The 19,957-nt window shown below is 37.4% G+C and overlaps 2 protein-coding genes and 1 long non-coding RNA gene across 3 annotated transcripts; 1 reads left to right on the forward strand and 2 right to left on the reverse strand.

Annotated features, from left to right (window-relative positions):
• Nucleotides 1-23: 23 nt before the first annotated feature.
• On the reverse strand, nt 24-3,814 carry LOC111261591 (uncharacterized). Its single transcript, XR_002681097.2, has 2 exons — nt 3,501-3,814; nt 24-2,318 (listed from the first exon to the last, which is right to left on the reverse strand). It is a non-coding gene; the product is annotated as an uncharacterized LOC111261591 (long non-coding RNA).
• Nucleotides 3,815-3,968: 154 nt separating this feature from the next.
• eIF1 (eukaryotic translation initiation factor eIF1) lies at nt 3,969-7,634 on the forward strand. Its single transcript, XM_022835193.2, has 3 exons — nt 3,969-4,311; nt 6,692-6,919; nt 7,207-7,634. Exons 1-3 carry the CDS (start codon nt 4,246-4,248, stop codon nt 7,249-7,251), a joined length of 339 nt encoding a protein of 112 aa, XP_022690928.1. The 5' UTR covers nt 3,969-4,245; the 3' UTR covers nt 7,252-7,634.
• Nucleotides 7,635-7,751: 117 nt separating this feature from the next.
• LOC111261582 (pancreatic lipase-related protein 2) lies at nt 7,752-17,254 on the reverse strand. The gene is made up of 8 exons (XM_022835183.2): nt 17,016-17,254; nt 15,588-15,734; nt 15,244-15,397; nt 13,673-13,780; nt 13,411-13,567; nt 12,768-12,895; nt 11,590-11,683; nt 7,752-9,708 (listed from the first exon to the last, which is right to left on the reverse strand). The coding sequence occupies exons 1-8, from the start codon at nt 17,183-17,185 to the stop codon at nt 9,464-9,466; spliced, it is 1,203 nt and encodes a 400-aa protein (XP_022690918.2). The 5' UTR covers nt 17,186-17,254; the 3' UTR covers nt 7,752-9,463.
• Between the last annotated feature and the right edge of the window lie 2,703 nt (nt 17,255-19,957).

Consider the following 19,957-nt stretch of genomic DNA (forward strand, 5'->3'; position numbering starts at 1 on the left):
ATATAATATATATATATAAGAAGCTGCTGTTCTGCAGAAAAAAAAAAAAGTTGAGCTTGGGCTAAAGAAGATGGGACACAAAACAGTGTTTTGAATACGCACTCTCCTATTACTACTATCGAAACAAAATTAAAGATGCTTTGAGACAGGTGAATGGTAAGGAATACACAGTTTGAGTGCATCTTTAATGTATTACTATCGACACTCTTATTGCAATTGATAAGAAAGAAGAGTACTCTTGGCTGTACGAGTGGTTCACGTAAGTAAGCAAAAATCACAGAAATCAATTTAATTAAGAAAATGCGTATACATTTCCTCTTGGCCTTGTAGAAAGCCTGACTGATTAACCTGTGAAAAGTAAATGGGGTAAGATATCGTGCTGACAGTAGCAAGCGGAGAACAATACAGTAAACAAAGGTGTTAAAAAAACATCGACATACAAATGATAGCGGTGGTGATTAATAAACTGGAGGTGAGGTGAGGTGAGGAAGCTGAACATAAAATGGAGATAAACAGGAAAATTAAAGAAATAGTGGTTGCCTGAAGCTAAACACAGTAAGAGCAACCTTGATATAAGAGGCAACGTAAGACAGATGAAGAAGTTGGAAACATAAGCCACTGTACACTATAATAATACTAATAATATTACTTCAACTGGTAATAAAAATCAACAAAACCAACAATAAATGTTTAATAAATATGTAAATGGCATTGTGACTTGTTCTCTGCGTTTAGTTGGAAAGGACGCACAATAACAATAAGTAAGTGTATTTTGAAATCAACAATTTATTGCTAAGTTAACAAAACCCTTGTTTCATTAAAACTTCAAAAAAAAAAACGTAAATATCAATTTAAAACGAGCAAATCTAAAAACGCAATGGTTCCGCTTTCTTCTCTGGTTATAATTATATGCATTGACTTTCAAACGATAATTTTTTAGTAAACAAGAAAACGGTGCAGCCTTGTGCGCTTTGCAAGAAACTTCGAACGTGCAATACTTTGTAACCTTCCTTGTAGTCGATGAATGGAGCAGAGTTCAGAAGCCTGGTACGCACTAATTTGTTACAGCTAATTCAGAATAATTGTTCTCTATGTTTTTATTTCGCGGAGCGTGTGTAATTCGTACCTAACATTAATGGTCTGACAATTCTACAAGTGTGTCGTATTTGCCCTTCTAAAATCGACAAAGGAGGCTACCTGCTAAGCTCATTCATCGAATACGTACCTAGTACGTATCTAGCTAGAAGTAGTGCGAAATGTGTTACAATTATGCTAGTTTAGATTGCGGAAATACCGTTTCTAAGGGGTCGAAAACCGTCTACCAATGCAGCACTGAATGTCGAATTCGGTTTAAATTAAGCCGAAGTTGTTTTAAGTGACTGAGCGTTTTGTTTGTTATTCATCTAAAATAGGTCTTTTCATAGTTTTTTGTTATACCAAGCCCCTATCATAAAAGAGCATCCTATCGCATCAATATTATAAAAAAAATTATTACAGTACAATAAGCTCTCGGTTAGCAAGACACCTATCGGTGCAAAGTAAATCCCATGAAATTACGCACATATGCATGCACGATTTAAGCCACTGAAAATTTACCAATTGGCGTACGACACAGTCACTTAAACAACAGATATCAGGTCTCAGTCATTAATTAAGCACAAACAATAAATGCATAATGGGTTTTTGCACATTGAGTTGCATCAAAACAACAAAATCACGATGCTCTGGCCAATTAAATGGTAAAACGACTGCGTAGTTAGTCTAATTTTTTAGGTTTGCCTGTACGGAGGAATTTATAGGAATGAACGGTAGCTTTGTCCCCATTTTCGTTTGTCGATGACGATCATTAATCTTTTGGCAAACAATTCCACTAAAGGTTTCATATCTGTATATATAATTCCAAAAAATCTGCACAGTTTCAATGATTAAAACTTCAGTTTTTATTTACATATGAATAATATTTAAATTACAAGTAAATCTACATAAAACGTATGACTTCTCTCTAGGGGTGTATGCTTAAATTTATTATTTAACACACTGCTCATAAAGATAGGGTGTTGATATATTTACGAACTCTACCAAACATTGCATTTCGTATTGTAGCGCATGCTTGCTCAATTGCTCCTTTCAACCTTCCAGTGTCGTCAGTTTTCTTGCGTAAGCTGTACCTTTAAAGCATCATCACATAAAAAGCCATTGGCGTCAAGTACGGAGAACGGGCATTGCATTTTATAGGACATCTTCGTCGAATCCATTTGTTTAGAAGGTTTTCGCTAAGATCAATTTCGACATTTTCATCAAGTCCCTCTGGATTCATACTGAAACATATTCCCGCAAAAAAATTTAAAAAATGGCACCAGCCACTGTACCGTTAAAAAATCGGTTCGATTAAACCCTTGCTGTAGATGTTACTACACCATAACTCCTGGTGAACTTATATAGTGTTCCTGTGAGACATGTGGATTTCCAGTTAGTAAGTGTAATTGACTGTTTAAGTCTTTTGATTCGGGTGTAGCTCTATCGTCCCAAAATATTTTCCCCGAAAACTGTGCGTCCTGTTCATATTTTTCAAAGTTCCGTTCGCAAAATCCTTTTCTTCGGTTTGGATCGTCACCATTGATAAAATATGTTATTGTCACGATGTAACTTTTCTGTTTATAATACCTTGAAATGTGAGAGACGTTTGATATGCTGAAGCCGAGATTACAACTTGGTTGTTTCGTAAACGTTCCGTTATAGTTTTCGACTATTCTTTCTCAAATGATGAATACAAAAAAAAAAGCTAGATATTAAAAAAAGCGTACAAGGATAATGATTAATGTAAAAGTTTGTGGTGTTGCCTACAAGTATACTGAACCGCTTCGAAGGTGACCTTTATCTGATTAATTTTATTCAGGTGTGTATCTGCTTAAAAGTTTCTACATGTTCATATTCCAATAGCATGTCAAAACAAATTATTTTTGCCAAAGATTAACCTTGGTTCATTTATTATTTTTAGCTAATTATTTTCGGAAAAAGAATAATGAGAAGTTACCATTAACCAGTATATATTCTCTAAAACATTTTTCGTTAAAGCGTTTTTCGAATTGCGAAGAATAACTAAGTTTTAGGTTTTTTCATTTGCTTAATGCAAATCTATAACGTAGTTGTATAGAGAATGAATGCACTGATATACCTCTTAGATGGCACCATAAAGATAACTTTCTATGAACATATGTGTTAGCCGACTTTTGGGTGCGATGGAATCATCGCACACCTTACAATCGTGAGCAGTCTTATAATCATACAGATGTGAAAACTTTACGGTTTTTAAAACTATAAATTACAATAAATTGCGTGAAATATTTACGTTATTCACAGGTCGGGATAAATACTTAAGTTATAGATCATGAATTTCCCTGTAAGTGAGCGCATGACTTACGCCTGACATTTCTATATTTCAATAACAATTACTAGGTCACATTTTACATCTACCAGATGTTCGTGCTCTCCGCACTCACAGTACAATAAGAGACCGTTGTCGAAGATGAGAAAGTGAAGTATATGTAGAGCCGTTCATCAAGAGCTAAGTTACAACACTCAGGCAGCTGTATTCTGTTTCTTCCTTCCAATTCGCCGAAGTAGCTCGGTTTACAGGACACTGCTGCACATCTGCCAAGGGCGTCATAAGATACCGCCAGAAATTCAAACTATGGGAGTCTGTGTTTGTCGCCAGTTTAGCGGCGAATTTGAAACTACTCTTATAATTAAATATCAAATGATTTTTTAAATACTATTATTTTACGCAGTCAATAATACAACTTCCGTCTATCGTTATCGACAAAACAAACTCCCGAGAAATAAATTATTCCCTGAGCGATTTGCGTGAGTCATGAAAAAATCAACGACTTGACGTCAGTTTGCCCGCCAAATCGTCGGGAGGTGCAGAAACGTTTGGTCCTAACTCGTGTTGCGACAAATGGTCTGTGCTAGTGAATATCTGGTGTGACTATACGTGCAGCAATCGTTGTGTGAACAGTGGCACATTTAAACACCAAATTTCGGTTTTCAGAGAGAAGTCAGTTGTACGTACAGCGGGCTTGACCCTGAAGCTATTCATTGAGCTCCACAGTGAGCTCCACCGCGTCAAACCAACGAATAGCTTCAGCAATTTTCCGTCAGGCTAATCTCAACATACAGGAAGGAGCCTTCTAGACTCCGACGCAGTTATCAGCAAAACAGCAGGTGAACACAAAAAGCAGGCGCATGTCCGGCATCGAGAACCTCAAGACCTTCGATCCGTTTACGGACGCGGTTCGGGGAGATGACCAGGTTAGTCGAACACCTAATCAGAGCATGAAAATCATGTTATATCAACCGAAGCTTTATTGCTACACATCTATCGTTTTCCGGAAGATATGATGGAATAGATCAGATCGGACCGAATACTGTGTTCTATCTAACGTTTACAGCACTAGTTTCTTGACTTCAGCTAGATCGATTTTTGGGGTGGTTAATCTTAGCGGGATGGCTCCGGCGTAGAGTACAGATGTCTTTCAAACTGTAACGATTGTTGTTTTTACAACTTAACAAGGCCAGGCAAAACTTCGATTTTGAACCAAATGCTTATCAGGCAGATAATTCTATTACACGTTGTGCTTGTTTCTAACTGTGAGAATCCTGCGTGGGTCAAATAAGGAGGTAGGGGATTGAAACATAAGGCATTAAAGTGAGTAGGCCTGGTTTCCAGCTTATAATGTAGCAGAGTAGCAGTGAAAGCAGAAGAGAGCAGAGTGCGCTAAGCAGGATTTAGAGATGAACATCTACGACAACAATAATTGGAGCACAAATATTTTCTTTCACAGTACATACGAATACACTAGAGAAGGGATCGATTAATCAGTTACTTGCAGCGAGTCGAACATATTCATAAGCATACATCAGCTTTCTAAACTTAATGACGACTTAACGTAACGAATTCGTCAATTAAATGGTTGTAAAAGGAACTCTAAAAGACATTGCGGCGATGTCCGTTTAATAAAACATTTTGCTGTGGTTTTCTTCCATTAATTTTTATTATATTAATTAAAACAATTTTTATTTGCATCCTACGATGTTAGAATCTATTGTCGGTTAATTACTCTCATTTCAGCGGCGATAGTGCTTTACTACTACTGTCCTAATTACATTGTTGGAGAAATCGCTCTTGAAAGTTTACTTGTGCTTAATACAAATAAACCCCTAACGATCTAGATATGGGGACCTTTTACTCAATCGTTTTATCAAACATTCTCTTATATTGGTGCGTCATAATGACGATTGGCGTCCTAAATTCTGTTAAACCTTTAAATTTAAGTGTAATAATATATGAACATTTGCAAGTGATTTAACATTCATTACCCATATAAGAAAGCTTCCACGAAATACTGAGCTCTATATAGAGTATGCCATGAGTCACGTGATTGTTATTGTTTATCTGCACAGAGTAGACAACCGATCGGTCGAAACGACTGACTGAAGTTGCCAATAGGACGCATACATTACAATCTACATTACGGTCTAATCATTTTCAAGTCCCGTGTATGAATTGAGCTTCGATAAGTATTTAGCTCATATATCCCAATGGCTACAATATTCCCAGCGTTCCAACCCCGTCGAATTTTCTTGAATTCGCGTGTTTCCAAAGTGGCATAGATTCGCTGAGTTTTTTTCCTAATCATCTGCTATGGCGTCGTGTTCGTTTTATCCTGAAACTGTTCCAACAGCGTTGTGTGGTTGGTGACATCATCGTAGTGCTGGAAGATCTCCGTCGGCTACAGGGGTACGAGTACACGATTAGCTAGGGATAGCCTGGTTATTTTCCTGTACGACCTGTCTGTTTGTATTGCGTCTTTTGCGCGCACACATACCACGGTCAATCTGGCACTCACCAGCTAGTAATTGTAGGTGTGCAGTTGATTTCTTTTTGTTAGCCGAAATCAATGATCAATGGTAGTGTATTACTTTAGAGCATTCATTTGTGAACGGGTATTTATTGGCTTACTTGGCTGAAGTAGGAAACAGAACCGCATGTAGTTTCAAAACTATTTGGAGAAGAACTATTGGTATTTTGACTTGCTGTACGGTGTTGCGTGAAAAGCGCATTCTATATCCCTATGCCCTAGGTGGCATCTGAGATATGTTCTCTCTATAATAGTTGCTGTAGCACTTCTTTAGCATTCAGTAGTGATTGTCATCAAGAATATACTATACTGCTTTTGTTTTTATTGATGTTAAGGTAAAGTGGATTGGAACCATCAATATGTATGCTTTCCTAGAGGGCATTTGAAACGTGTGGCTATTATCCATACAAAGCTATTTATAGATATTATATGATCAAACATTATATCTGTTCTTATAAACACCTCGCTCCACTCATCAAATTTCTGTGATAGCGCCGAATCCGAACTGCGGTATGTATGTCTAAGCGCGACGGCGAACGAACCTGTTGACGATAACGATGTTATATAAAGAAAACATGGGCAATCTTTTTTATTGGATTGTATTCAGATACAATAAAAAAGATTCATATAATTATACTAGTATTCCACAAGATAGTGCTTTTTTTTTTATTTCATAATGTTTTTATCCTCGTAAAAATAAATCTCACCCGTACTGACTCATATACATTAATCTTCGTGTCTGCATCTACTTGTTTTATGTTTAATAATAGGTTGTGGTCCAGGACGGGCTGATCCATATCCGGATCCAGCAGCGCAACGGACGAAAGACACTGACTACAGTGCAGGGAATTGCTGAAGACTTCGACAAAAAGAAAATTGTCCGTGCCTGCAAAAAGGACTTTGCTTGCAACGGAACTGTTGTAGAGCATCCGGAGTACGGTGAGGTCCTGCAACTTCAGGGTGATCAGCGTAATAACATCTACCAGTTCCTAACGAAGGTAACTTAGAGCACCTTGATATTACACAATGACTCTAATCGGTTGGATGATACTACGCAATTTACAGCACGACACATGTGGGCCTGTGAAAGCCATGCCCAACCCGAACAGACCCCTTAGTTGGTTTACATAGGAAGCCTCAAAAGGCTGTATATAATATATTAATAATAAAATAATTGACAATAGGAAGGTATTTACAGAAAATAAAACAATGATGTCTACCGGTTTGATCTTTCACATCAAGTAAGTTCATTGTTGCCTTCATTACATTCTGTCTGTGTGATTAGGTCGGTATCGCTAAACCCGAACAGCTCAAAGTACACGGCTTCTAAGTTATCCTCCAAGGGCCCTCGCTGCCAGTGTCTATCTGGAAGCTGCTTTCCCTTTCCGCGATTTCTACCCGCCTCAGCTCACACAGCAACATGGTGAGAGTGACGGTCAGAGAAGACGCCAGTCAGAGGTGGATGCTCTACCGCCGAGTTGGATAGGAGTGGTTAAAAAAAGCTAGACTAACAAAGGATTAAATGAACGATAACAATAACAATTGTCATCATCAAGTAAAATATACACACCAGTAACAACTACAATTTAATAAAAAGAACAGCTACAAAACAGCCATGTGTTGAAGAGATCATCTCCCACCTTCAGAAGAAGGTATCATTACGAGAAGAAACATGTCAAATAAACCATGAAGATAATAAACAACATTCTGATAGATTTTGACCTTTTATTTATAATACTCGTGGACTATTCGTGCATATAGCACACAATGATTGCAAGTGTTGATCAGTACAATTTATTTTTTACGCTAGTTGCTTGTGGGATCTACCTGAGCGGGGTGTAGATAAAAAAAAAATGAATATTGGATTTATTTGTTATCTGAGAATTATGCAAACAATAAACATTTCATTTATTGATAACGTCCGCTAGACGCTTAGACGCATAAACCTATGAAGCTTCGCTGGAAGGAAGTCTTGTGGTGAGAATACTCATTTAGAACGGTCTCAATCGTACTGTCAGCAAAATGGAATGTATATTACTTGCCTCGTGTAAATTCGGACAGTGTCCCTTTATCACATCAAGTATCCGATATCCTTACTACAAAAATCTAATTCTAGAACACGATAACTAATTTTGAAAGAAAATGGTGCGCTTGGAAAAAAAATCGGATAATGACTAGCTTTCACTAAAAATTAGCAAATTATCAAATTTTTCAAGATAGAAAGTAATCTTTCTGGCCGAAATCAACGGTCTACGTTAATTTCTGTCTCCATGCAGTTTCCGAAAAATCCAAGGTGATGCAAAGCGAAAGATTTTTATTTTAATAGGGTTTATATGTAAGGGTAATTTATCTAGATAATGCGAGTGTCATTTCTGGTAATTTTATATTTTTCGTACATCGAATAGTGTCTGTTTTCGAGAAGAGTATAAATTGCGTAGCGGGTTCTCTTGATAAGCTCCACATTGTTTTTGCGCCGTCGGACTTTTCAGCCGTTTTAAACTTCTGTAATTTGGACTTTTAACGTTAGTTGAAAATTTTATTTCTGTAATTCTTGTGTGTGCAGAACACATTTGAACGACACTGTGACGAGTTTACACGCACCAATGTCGCTTTGCACACAGCTACTGTTAAAACTGTTTTGGAGAAACAATTGCCTGGTTTAAATTTAGCACTGAAACTGTAACGGTATCTAACGAAGGTTATGTAGAATAAGCATATCTGCCTGCCATTTTTTATTAGGCACAAGGTTTCAATAGTCGCCTTGCGTGTAACGCTCTGTCGATGCCAAGTATCTAATTTATACGAGGCTCTTATGTAATTCTGTTTTAGATAATTGTCTAATGGAGTTTCTAATGCCTTTTAGCGTCCGTTTGACACCAATTGGTTATAATTATAATAATAACACCAATAATATATTATATTGTTATTATATAACAATATAATAACAATAATATATATAACAATATAATAATAACACCAAGATCATTGCTTCGTCTAGGTTTGGTAGAATTTTGTTATGCTTATCTGAACGCGATCACGAGGACGTGTAAGGTTTATTAATTGAGCATTAAATTACGACTATGAACTAATAGGGTTATCGATTATTATTTATTTTATTATTAATAACATTTATATAGTTATAGTATTATATGAATATTATAACTTCTAGTCCCTTTATGATGTTTACCAAAATTGTCTGAGTCATGTGTCATAGTTCTGGTGATATTTAGTCAGCGATAAAGTTCCGTGTATTCTTGCATCAACAACCATAACGGCAGATACGATGAAATAAGAAAATGTATTCCATTTAAGGTTTTTTTTTACTTGCATGTGTGGCACTCGTTTGCTGCGGAGCGCCGTCAAGAACATGCATTCTAATTGAGTTAACCTGAAATTGAATCTTCCAGGCGAACGGTTCATTTTATGTACGGTCAATACTCACGTGTTGTTTTCATTGATTTAAAGCAATAACCACTTAAAGCAAACACACCAAAACACACCAAATGATATTCGTTGTTTTATCCATTTATCAGTTGCCAACTTCACATACAGTAAGGTGGTTTCTGTGTCACTTCAAAAAATTGTACGCCACGTGGAGTGGAAGTAGGATTTAAGTCGAGGTTTATCGGTAAAAATAACTGGTCGCTATTTCGAACACAGCGTTGTTCAAGGTACTCTTTGCGACCTCCTTTACATCCGTAGGACGCGAACAGGCACTCTGTTGATGAAGATAACGCTGCCGCCAAGTACTGGTAGGCGCGTTTGTGGCTGCATAACTTGACATCGTCTACAAGGTGTAAGGAAAAACGTTTTTTTTTTAGTTTTTTTACTTGTCACTAATTATTAATGCATGGGTCTCTGCAATTCGTCATAAACAATTTATCGTCCAGCTATTTGGCCCCAACAATTTGGCGTCCGTTTCTTCTCTTCCAAAGATTTTTACTTATTTATCGTTAAAAATTCTCATCCAAGACCTACCTAAATCAGTCCCGGAGTCAAGTACAACTACCTTCGTAAATATTTGAAAAAACTTCGCACTACGATGTAAAGAGGGCTGACTAGCTTTGCTGCATACCCTACTGCTTGCATCGGTTGGCTCGACTTAACGGTAGAGTATACAAGTTGAGCTGAAGGTGAAGCTGGTACTAAGATGTGAAGCTATAATAATACCAAATGTGATAATATTCATATATAAATATTTCCTATATATTTAGCGAACAAATATCTCATTTTCAGACGATGTTTAACCGTCATATAATACCTTGCATCCTAGCCCGAAGATGTTTCTCCAGTTTTTTGGATAGGATGTCCGTTTACATCTAATAGTGCGTATCTCACCATTTGGTTCACCAGCCTGTATTATTTAGGTGACTAGAAAGTGAGGCAGATTAAAGAAATGATTTCAAACGAGTAAATAACGCGGAATAAATATCTGAAGCAAACTGAAGAAAAAGCAAAACGGTACATCAAAGAGGAAATAAGAGAAACGGCCGTTTCGAAGCAAAGGGAAATGGAAGACAAATGTTGATCAGGACGGAATAGAGAGAGAAACTGGTCGAAAAGGTATTTATGTGCTGAGTGATCGCTTACTAGAGTTTTCCCGTTTATCTCGGGTTGCATCCATCTCGTACTTATCTAATCATAATTATTACAGAGGTTTCATCACAGCGACAGCGTAAGTTGTACTCAACAGTTACCTCAATGCTATTAAACGTCAAATTTAGTGGATTCTAGTCGCATCTTCTTGTAGGAAATAATAATAATAGGATTAAAATAAGCTTATGCCAAACCACCATGCCTTAAAGGCTTTCATAACTCCAGGAAGTTAATGGAATAACAAGAAAAAACCTGAAGTTTGTGTACCAAATAAATTATATGAAACAGATAGGCAACAGAACATTTCGATAAATAGATTCGGTTATACATATAAAGGGTTACCGAGTAGAGCCATATTGCAAGTAGCACGATAAGAAGACTTCGAAATCATTGCGGTAAAAATTAGCTAAGAAAGAGAAAGCATGAGCTGTGAAAACAGTTTCTTGTAAAATTATAGCAGTACTACGCACCGCTTTAGGCAAGACGTAATGTTTTTTGTGTGCAATTTCGGCTACTCATTTAGCAAGGTTCAAAAATCACTGGCGTTACTTAAGAAGTAGTTCAGAGTAGCATATGAAGCGTTTGATGCGAGGCGTTTAATGCAGGTGAACGTGTCAGTGTCGGTGGCATTTGTATTTGAAATTAGTAAAACATGGCCTAAAATAACAACGGAGTAATGTATAAAAAATAAGATGTTTTGAAAACTGTTCCCCAGGGCTCAAGGCTATGAGTAAAAAGCTTGTCTTGAAAACTGTTTCCCAAGGCTCGAGGCTATGAGTGAAAAGCTAAGTCTATGTGATAAGGAGTGTTCTACAGTGACTACTTTGTGCACGCCATGTACTGGCGTTGTTATCAATTCTGAAACACGCAGAAGTTAATGGTTCGACCATTGTAATATCGAATAGACATGATGGTCAACGTAGGGTAGTAAATCAATGGCAATTCGCAGAATTATGTAAAAGCAATGGGTCGGATGAAGGTTTGAGTGAATAAATAAACTGGATTGAAAATAAAATGAAAGTTGGTTAAGTAAGCTATCAAATTATCTTTTTGAGACTTAAAGCATCAGTACCCTCATTGCTGCATCCAGGTTGCCTCCTTCCACCGTTAGGGTAAAGATCAAGATGCCCGATCGGCCGTACCACACCTACTTTACCTCGTAACGCCTGCAACGAATACCAAAAAGCCCATCTTAGATCATTTCTGAAACCGTTGAAGAATTTCGTTAGAAAGGGGTAATAATATAATGAATTAACCTATTTATATTCCATGAAAATTGATCGCAGTTTTTGCTCCAGATCGATACTTTACATTATTGTCTGTTTTCATATGGTTTCTGAAAACTTAAGGGCTATTTTTATATAGCCGGAAGATCCTCAATAGGTGTTAGATATAAAGGACTCGAAAATAATATAAGAAATAATAATATAACGAAAGTCATTTTTGAGAAATTATTGTTTCAGAGAGAAAAAGTGTCAATTCCTTAGTATTAGCTATGTCGTTCAGATAAGCTGTATTAATAACTTTGCACCTTTATGCATCTTTTGATTTACTTAAGCCCTTGCGTTTTTTAAATACAAGAGTCGCACTGTTAGCCTACTAGCGTTTCAAATTTAATTCTGCAGGAATGTTTTGTGTGTAAGTAACTTAAGCAAGTGGCACTTGAACATGCTTATATCAATTAATGTCAACTGACGCACAGTTACTATTTAAACGGTATTTGTGGGCTTAAGAAGAAATATTTTGGAAAAAGGAAGTAATTTAGGTTCGGAATTGGAATTGTAATGGCGGTGAATGGTGGTTTAAAACTAGAATGACCACTATAAGGTACGTTTCTTGCACACGGAGAAAAATTGGTTGAGATGTCTCTTTCTACGTAAGAGCAGTACCATATATACATATATGGTATATATATATATGCTATATATATATATATATATATATATGGCACTGCTCCTGTAGCCAAGCTCTTGTTGAGTACAGAATATTTTGTTCATTCATTGTTGATTTAAGCGTAATTAAACTAAGTATTAATTTGAGTACCCAAAATGTGCAGCTTAGGGCTCGCTAAATTTAGGCGACCTAGATAAGGATCGACTGATGAAAACTGTTCTATTTATTGCGGTTTATTTTAGGCAAAGCCACTGCCTGCAACAGGAGTTTCATGCTAGTAGTTGATATACTTCTCATACTTTTGTAAAGCCTGAGTGTAGCCAAGACGTGCGGGAGGGGTGCCTAGAAAGTGCTTACCATGCCTTCGGGACTTCGTACGGCGGCCGCGTTTGGAGCCGAAGTATGGATAACATCAACAAAAAGTGCTGTTGATTTGTCAATGGTGTTATTGTATTCCTCAAATAGTAGACTCATCGGATCAAGCGCTGCGTTACAAACATGAAAAATAGCTGCACATTAATAAGTTCGTAACAAAATGGGTAAAGAAGTAGGATAATAATTCTTAGGCAGAATTTTTATTATAGGCATATTGTATTCATAGGCAGAATTGCCTATGATATTTTTAAAGCGCGCTTAGATAATCATCATGCTTTGAACCTTTTACTTCACCAAAGAAATTTAAGTGGTAATGTAGCTTTCGAGTCCGCTGTGATTGGTGGTTAGTAAAAATCATAGAGTTCAATGAATAACCGGAGCAGCTTCAGTGCGTATCGTTGCTCAATCTGTTTTAATCGAACCGGTTTACGATATTACTTCGCTTTATTTAAGAGCGCTACCTTTAAAAAAAGTAGCGCTCTTAGTAGTAGTAGTAGTAGTAAGGTTGATTGTGTTATTAAAAATAACACAGTCAATTTTACAAGGCTTATTTCGTAATTAGTAATGAAACCTATAGGTTCGCTTATAGGACATCATGTAAATGCGAACGAAACCCTATACCAACCAGTAACACGGCCAATGGCAAGTCCTGTGAGTTTCACGAAATACTCCGAGAAAGGCTTCGCCATCTGCGCTCCCAGTCCGTGCCCAATGAAGTGTATGTATTCTGACTTCATTACAAACGAAAAATCTTCCATAAGATTTTGTAGAAGCACGGCAATCTGAAATAAATTATTGGAATAAATGTGAATAAAGTGAAACATTATAGATACGATACAATAGTATCTAGCATTTAGAGCAACTTTTAAATTTTCTTCAGAGTCTACCTGTCGTCCAACAATCTCAGTGTTAACCACAGCTTGAGCGTAGGCTGCAGAGCCATCGATCGTTCGAAATGAGCCTCTCCAATCGACTATTATGCACGCTCGATCGTCCTGTGCAGAAGTACAAATGTTTCGTTAACCTTTAATAATGTAATAAAATAACATGTATTTTTCATTTTATTTGGGTTAGAGACTCATTCGACAGTAATCCAACAGCTAACATTTACTGGTATCAGCGATGCTCAGTTGTGCCATTAATTCGAGTGATGTGCTACGGCACCACTTTGGTCATGAGACCACTGTTAGTATTTAAAGGACAATTAATTTCTTTCACCTCTGGCCGACTCTCAGATATCTATTCTACATCAAACTTTGGTGCCGCTGTTTTCTCATTGCTCCAAAAATAGCTGGATGGCTATTGCTTGCCGTATATTAGGTATATTTATATAAGATAAGAAATAATATAGTTGATGAAAAATAGCTGAAGACTCGTCGTCATTTTACCCATGTTGCAATTGCCTCAAAGAGTTTAAAACAGACCTCGAGTATGAGCCACTCATAGAGATTAGCTCAAACAAAAAGAACACGGGACAGGTGCCAACAATGTTCCCAGGTCTAGTCATGATGCGAAAGAAGATTGGAAAAGAAATCTGAAAATGCCAAATGGCTTCCCGAACTTAATGCGCTCGACAATCGTTGGATTTCAAGATTATCAGGTACTTTTCCTTCAGATGCAATATACACAGTCACATATTTCGTGCATGCTTCTTAACAACTAAGTGTTTAAAGTACATCATGTACTTTACAAAGTTCAAGTATGTGGCATCATTTTGGCCCTACTTTAACAAAAAGCTTTTGCATTGTGCTACATACTAATTAGAGAAATCTACCACGACGAGTAATTACAAAATGTTTTACCTCGCGGCTATCTAATTCATTGCTTTGAGGTGCACAAAAGTCTTGAGAACGAGTTCATGTGTCAGTCGTGAGGCGTCACAAAGATATTCTTCCCTATTTAACTTATTTCAGGATAGCAATGGAATTAGAATCCCCTGAAGTGACTTAGCGTTCCGGCTGTTATAAATAACCAGTTTTTGGGTGGAACGAAGAAGTGCAGTAAAACGTATTTGGAAAATGCAGGCAACCAAATTTAATAACGAATGACACAGACAAAAAAGCACAATCTGTCTGACGCGCACTAATAACAAATATAATGTGATATAATACAATATATAACGCAATAACAAACTAAAAAGTGTGGTGAATGAGTGAATAAAATGCTGTTTTTTATATAGTAAACGGCCACTGCTGCGTAACGATTAGGAAAGCGACGAATTATTAGCCCCAAGCGTCATGTAGTCGTAAAAGAACATTGTTACGCTTCTCCTGCTAAACTTCAGCTTTGATCTTTGTTAATACTTATTTGGCTAGTTGATTAAGTCAAACTAACAGGACTATAACTAGCTAAACAGAAGCAAAAATATCGAGCGCGGGACGAAAAGACAAACGTCTATAACATATACTTTCATAGAAATAATAGTCATTTTGGTGTTGCTGACGGAAACGTTGCTTACGATCGAAAGGATGCTATTTTTAACGCGAACAGGCCATCCGTGTGGAGAGTCACCAAAATCATGCACAAGTATATAAATACGGGTCGGTTTGTAGATCACCCCAAATGCGTTCGACAAGTCATAATAGGTCAGCGGCATGCCTTCTATGTTGTCCCTACAGAAAAACGCGAACGGGGTACCTCTATCAGTACATCTATGAGCGACGCTGTGCAAAAAGTCAATTGCACTATATTGACTATGCTTGATCCATTGCGATAGATAAGTAGAAATAGTGTCAGTTCATGTAGTTACTTGGGATAGTATGTTCAACATTTGTTAGAACCTTCGTAATAACTTAAAATTACCTTATATGAAGCATAAAACTGCTGTTAATGTAAGCCGGATTCTGAACAGCCAACCCGATATAGCTAAAGGTACCAGTGCATGCATTAAAACAATCCAGTTCTTCAAAGCATGTATCTCCTGCACAGTCCTGTACATTCGGTTTAGAACTGGAATCGTGAAATAATACATATACTTATTGTATAATTGTATAATACATGTACTTATTGTATTTGGAATATTTATATACTTAACTTACACTTAATTGAATATTATGCGCAGCATTCATTCCATAGGTTTCAAATAAATGGCCTGTTCTGCCTTCGAGTTGAGCTAGATTTTTTACTAGCTGTTCAATTGACAAACCTTGCTGATTTTAGCTACTTCGCAGGTAATAAAGACAAAGTTTTACAGATTAAAACATACAAAGCTCTTACAGATTAAAACATACACTAAAATAAATTAAAGCTGTTGCACTTCCATACGTTGTGGATAGTTCCTTGAACATTTTCGAGATAACAAGAATAATCGAGCTGAAAATATAAAATTCTATGACTATGTACATTTCGCTGAGTATACACGCTAGCGTGCTGTGTAAGCCAATGTTAGTAATTGGTATATTTCCGCATTTCTATTGTCGACACCATTTCAGATCTATCATTTGAATACGGAATATATATTCCTTATATAAAGTATCGTATTTTAGGTGATCCTGATAAAATTTACTCGCATAACCTATCAAAGGGAGATAATATTCTTTCGTCTAAGGGTAGAAAATACCAAAGTTTCATTCACATCTCTAGTGGTATGTTTTACTTGAAAATCTGGTTTCACTAGCACCAGTCCTGATCTTCATCAAGTAGTAATGAAGTCGGTCGAAAGGATACTTTTCGAACATTTCCTGGAGGTGCGTATGAACTGCGCAAAAGCCGCTAGTGAACGTCGTTTTACTGCCTGCGGTCATAAACCTTTCCTTAACATTCCCTAATGTTGTGCATTCAGCGAGGGACTGATAAATATCGTTCTTACGACCTTACGATCACAGAGCACTTCTCGTATAGCTTTCTCTGTTCTGTCTAGCTGACCGTTATCCCGTTAGTGCCAGCATGACGTAGAACAAAGCCGCTCCCCGATCTATTGATCTGTGCTTAGACGTGTAGTAAGAAATGGCAGAAAGAGTGACTAGCCGTACGCGAGCACGGCTAATCACTCTTTCTGCCATTCTCCCACGATTCTCTCGCGCTCTGGGGTCGTGGATGTTAAGGAAAATCCGGGCTTACCAAGCGCAAACTTCAGCAGTTTTAAATCATTATTTGAAAAAAAAATGTATATATACATATACATACTCTCAAATTGAAAGAAAGTGAGGTTACTAAGCTATTTAATGCAATTTGATGTTACCAGCGTTGGACTCCATAAAATTGAATCTAGTTTTCGATACGCATCGCTACCTTTTTTGGTGAACCCAAGCGACACAACTTGCGATATCCTGAACTAGATTTCTTGGTTTATCGTTTGAATGAGAGAGCTCTCTGAAGTTTCTTTCGCCTTCAAAGTGGAACTTTTTAGCCAACAACCCACATGCACCTAAACACAGTAGGACTATCTTGAACACTTCCATATCCACCACGACCACTTTTCTAAGATAAATTGAAAACGGTATTAGTTCATGAGTAACTATACGTTGGCTATACCCTAGCATACGTAGGATAAACTGCTTAAGCTAAATGAGTAAAAGAGGTCTGTTTAGGATGAATTGTTTATACTTCTACAGCGTTTGTAAACAAACGTTAATTACCAATGCGTAAGTTTCTTTTAATCCTTGAAACAGATTACCCTATACGAATATTTAAGACATGAAGATAAATTAAATGTGACTGTTCATCGAACAAATCAACCCAAAACGAAGTCTACGCTGGCTTGTTTGATCTCAAAATTGTCTACACTGACTGTTTGAAAATAACGAAGGAAAACTGAACCGTCTGTAATGTTCTAAGTAACTCTTCGATCCACTTAGAAAGTTTTTTAGCAAGTCCTTTGAGTTTTTAAGCTTGTGACATTTTACTCTTAGTATGTCAGGTCTTGTTGAATAAACCGACACTTCGCGAAATCCTTATCGCGAAGAATTTGCCGAACAGCTGTTCACAATGACAGCAGCAATAGATACTCTGATTCGAGATGTGATACGAACTTGCTTCTATGAGGGCATAACGCGTAACAGGCTTCAGAGACACACGCGTTGATGTAACCAGCATGCAGAAATCAATCAAGTTGAAGTTTATGAAAATACGACAAGAAACGAAATTTTGTTTCGGTTAGGGGTTTTGCTGGATTGATTCAAAGCAACTTCCGCATTGCTACTTCTCCACTCTTTTGGCGAATAGCTGAGTGCAACACGTATAGGGCTTAAATGGGCTTAGATTTTCGAGCCGTTTGACGTAATGCACAACTCTGCTCTTACTTAAAAGCGATTAAGACGCTTAAGGGGAAAATATCGCAATCAACAACAAGCAATACAGCGTACCTTTTAGCAGAACTACTCATTATGAAAAGTATAGTTGAAGAGTGCAGTCATTTTTTTTTATTAATTATAAATTTTGGTTGTTACTGGTTCATTTCGTACCTTAGCTTGCTAACTTTGCATCATTTAAAAATGAGCTCTCCCCCGTAGCGTGCATTCCACGTTGTAAACACTTTTAGATAATATGAGGGAAAGTTTGAGTACGTGAGCAGCTGCATCTGTGATAAACACATTCTTAGAGTAATCATACAAGTCCGCTGCCCTTGCGACCTTGAGAACCAAATTCAATTAATTTAAGATAAGGAAATCTACTTTTTCAAGAATAATAAATGTTCGGACTGTTATGAAAGGTTAAGTGGTCGTGCGTTTATGCACGCAATGTTAAATACATAGAAGCTCAATACAACATCATTAAACGCTGTGAAGTCCTGCCAAATATTCAAACCTAACTCCGGACCAGCCTTAATTATTCGTCGACTGAATGTTGTTTTTAGCTGTTGCTTTCTTCTTCAGAAATTATAGCGTGATAACGAGGCATTCAGGGCTCTCTAGTGCGGTTTAAGTAAATCAAAAAAGTACATAAAAATAACCCATACGATAAATATTTCACTATTTATAAATGCGAGATTGGTTAGATTGTTGCAATCAAAAAACGACACAAAAGCTGAAGTAACGAGGAAAGCGGAAATTTTTGACTAAATTAAAAGCGCAACAATAGTTCTCTTCCTGCGCGTAAAATGTTAAAAAACATTATCAACTTAATCTTTTGTTCGTCGGTGAATCGGAAATGAAAATTTCCGCGAATTTCAATGACGGATTTGGGCCTTTATGATATTACCGCAGTGAGGAGCTTTAGTACTTGTCCTACTTGAGCAGAGTCGCAAGGGGCAGTTCGTTAATTAAGGCCATCTAAAAGTAAAAAATCGGACTAAGATACATAAAATACGGTAGCCTTCTCCAGATGATATCACCATTTACTATGTGTGCCTACTGCATACATACTCTTCTGTATGCTCCGATTTTGTTGTTTTGAGATGTTACCCGTTTATTGTCTCAGCTACATAGCTATACATAGCTAGCAAAGTTGCCATTTGTGTTTTGTGTGCAATTGAAATTGGAGCGAAGGGGAATGGACATGTGAAGGGTTTGCACAAATACGTTGGTCGACTACAATTGTCGCTTAGTAAGCATTTCAAATAGGTGAGGCCCTCACCCACTAAACCCTGAATCTCGCTTCCTTGGACCTTGATTTAAAGCTGATACCAATATTGCTTTAAAGCAAGGCTTGCTGGGCCGTCTACTGTATTTGTAAATTTATTCGCGCCTTTGTCTATCCTAGCATCGAATTTTCCCGCTTGCCAGACGCGCCGAATGCCTGCAGAGTCTTTAAGGTTCTTTTACCTGTAACCTGCCTGTGTGTAAGCATCCCGCGTATGATCGACTAGCTGCCCATTAGGCCCCCTATCCCTTCAGACTCCGTTAAACTATGTGCATCTGCCAGTATTTAGTTTAATTGATTAATCAGTCGCTCCACTCTTCTTCTGTTTAGTCTTTTTTAAAGCAGTGTGTCTGTAGGCAGTGATTGACCTCAATGCCATAGTTCGACCATTGCACAAATGTGCCAAACAGACTCTCAGGGATCGGCCCCGTCGCTCTCCAAATCTTACGTTCAGCAATAGAGCTTCGCGCAAAGAAAAATCCACCGAAGTGTGCTTCAGCATATTTTCCAACGTAGCTATGATAGTGTACGCCATGGAAAGCGCCTTGCCTATTTCGTGTAGGTAACCTCAGACGTTCGCATTTTCTCTCAGAAACTGGGTCGTGTAACATATCAGTTCTCCTAAGGGCTTATTAATCCAGCTGGGCCGAAGA

This window comes from Varroa jacobsoni, unplaced genomic scaffold, assembly GCF_002532875.2.
Source record: "Varroa jacobsoni isolate VJ856 unplaced genomic scaffold, vjacob_1.0 scaffold_569, whole genome shotgun sequence".
Classification (NCBI taxonomy): Eukaryota; Metazoa; Arthropoda; class Arachnida; order Mesostigmata; family Varroidae; genus Varroa; species Varroa jacobsoni.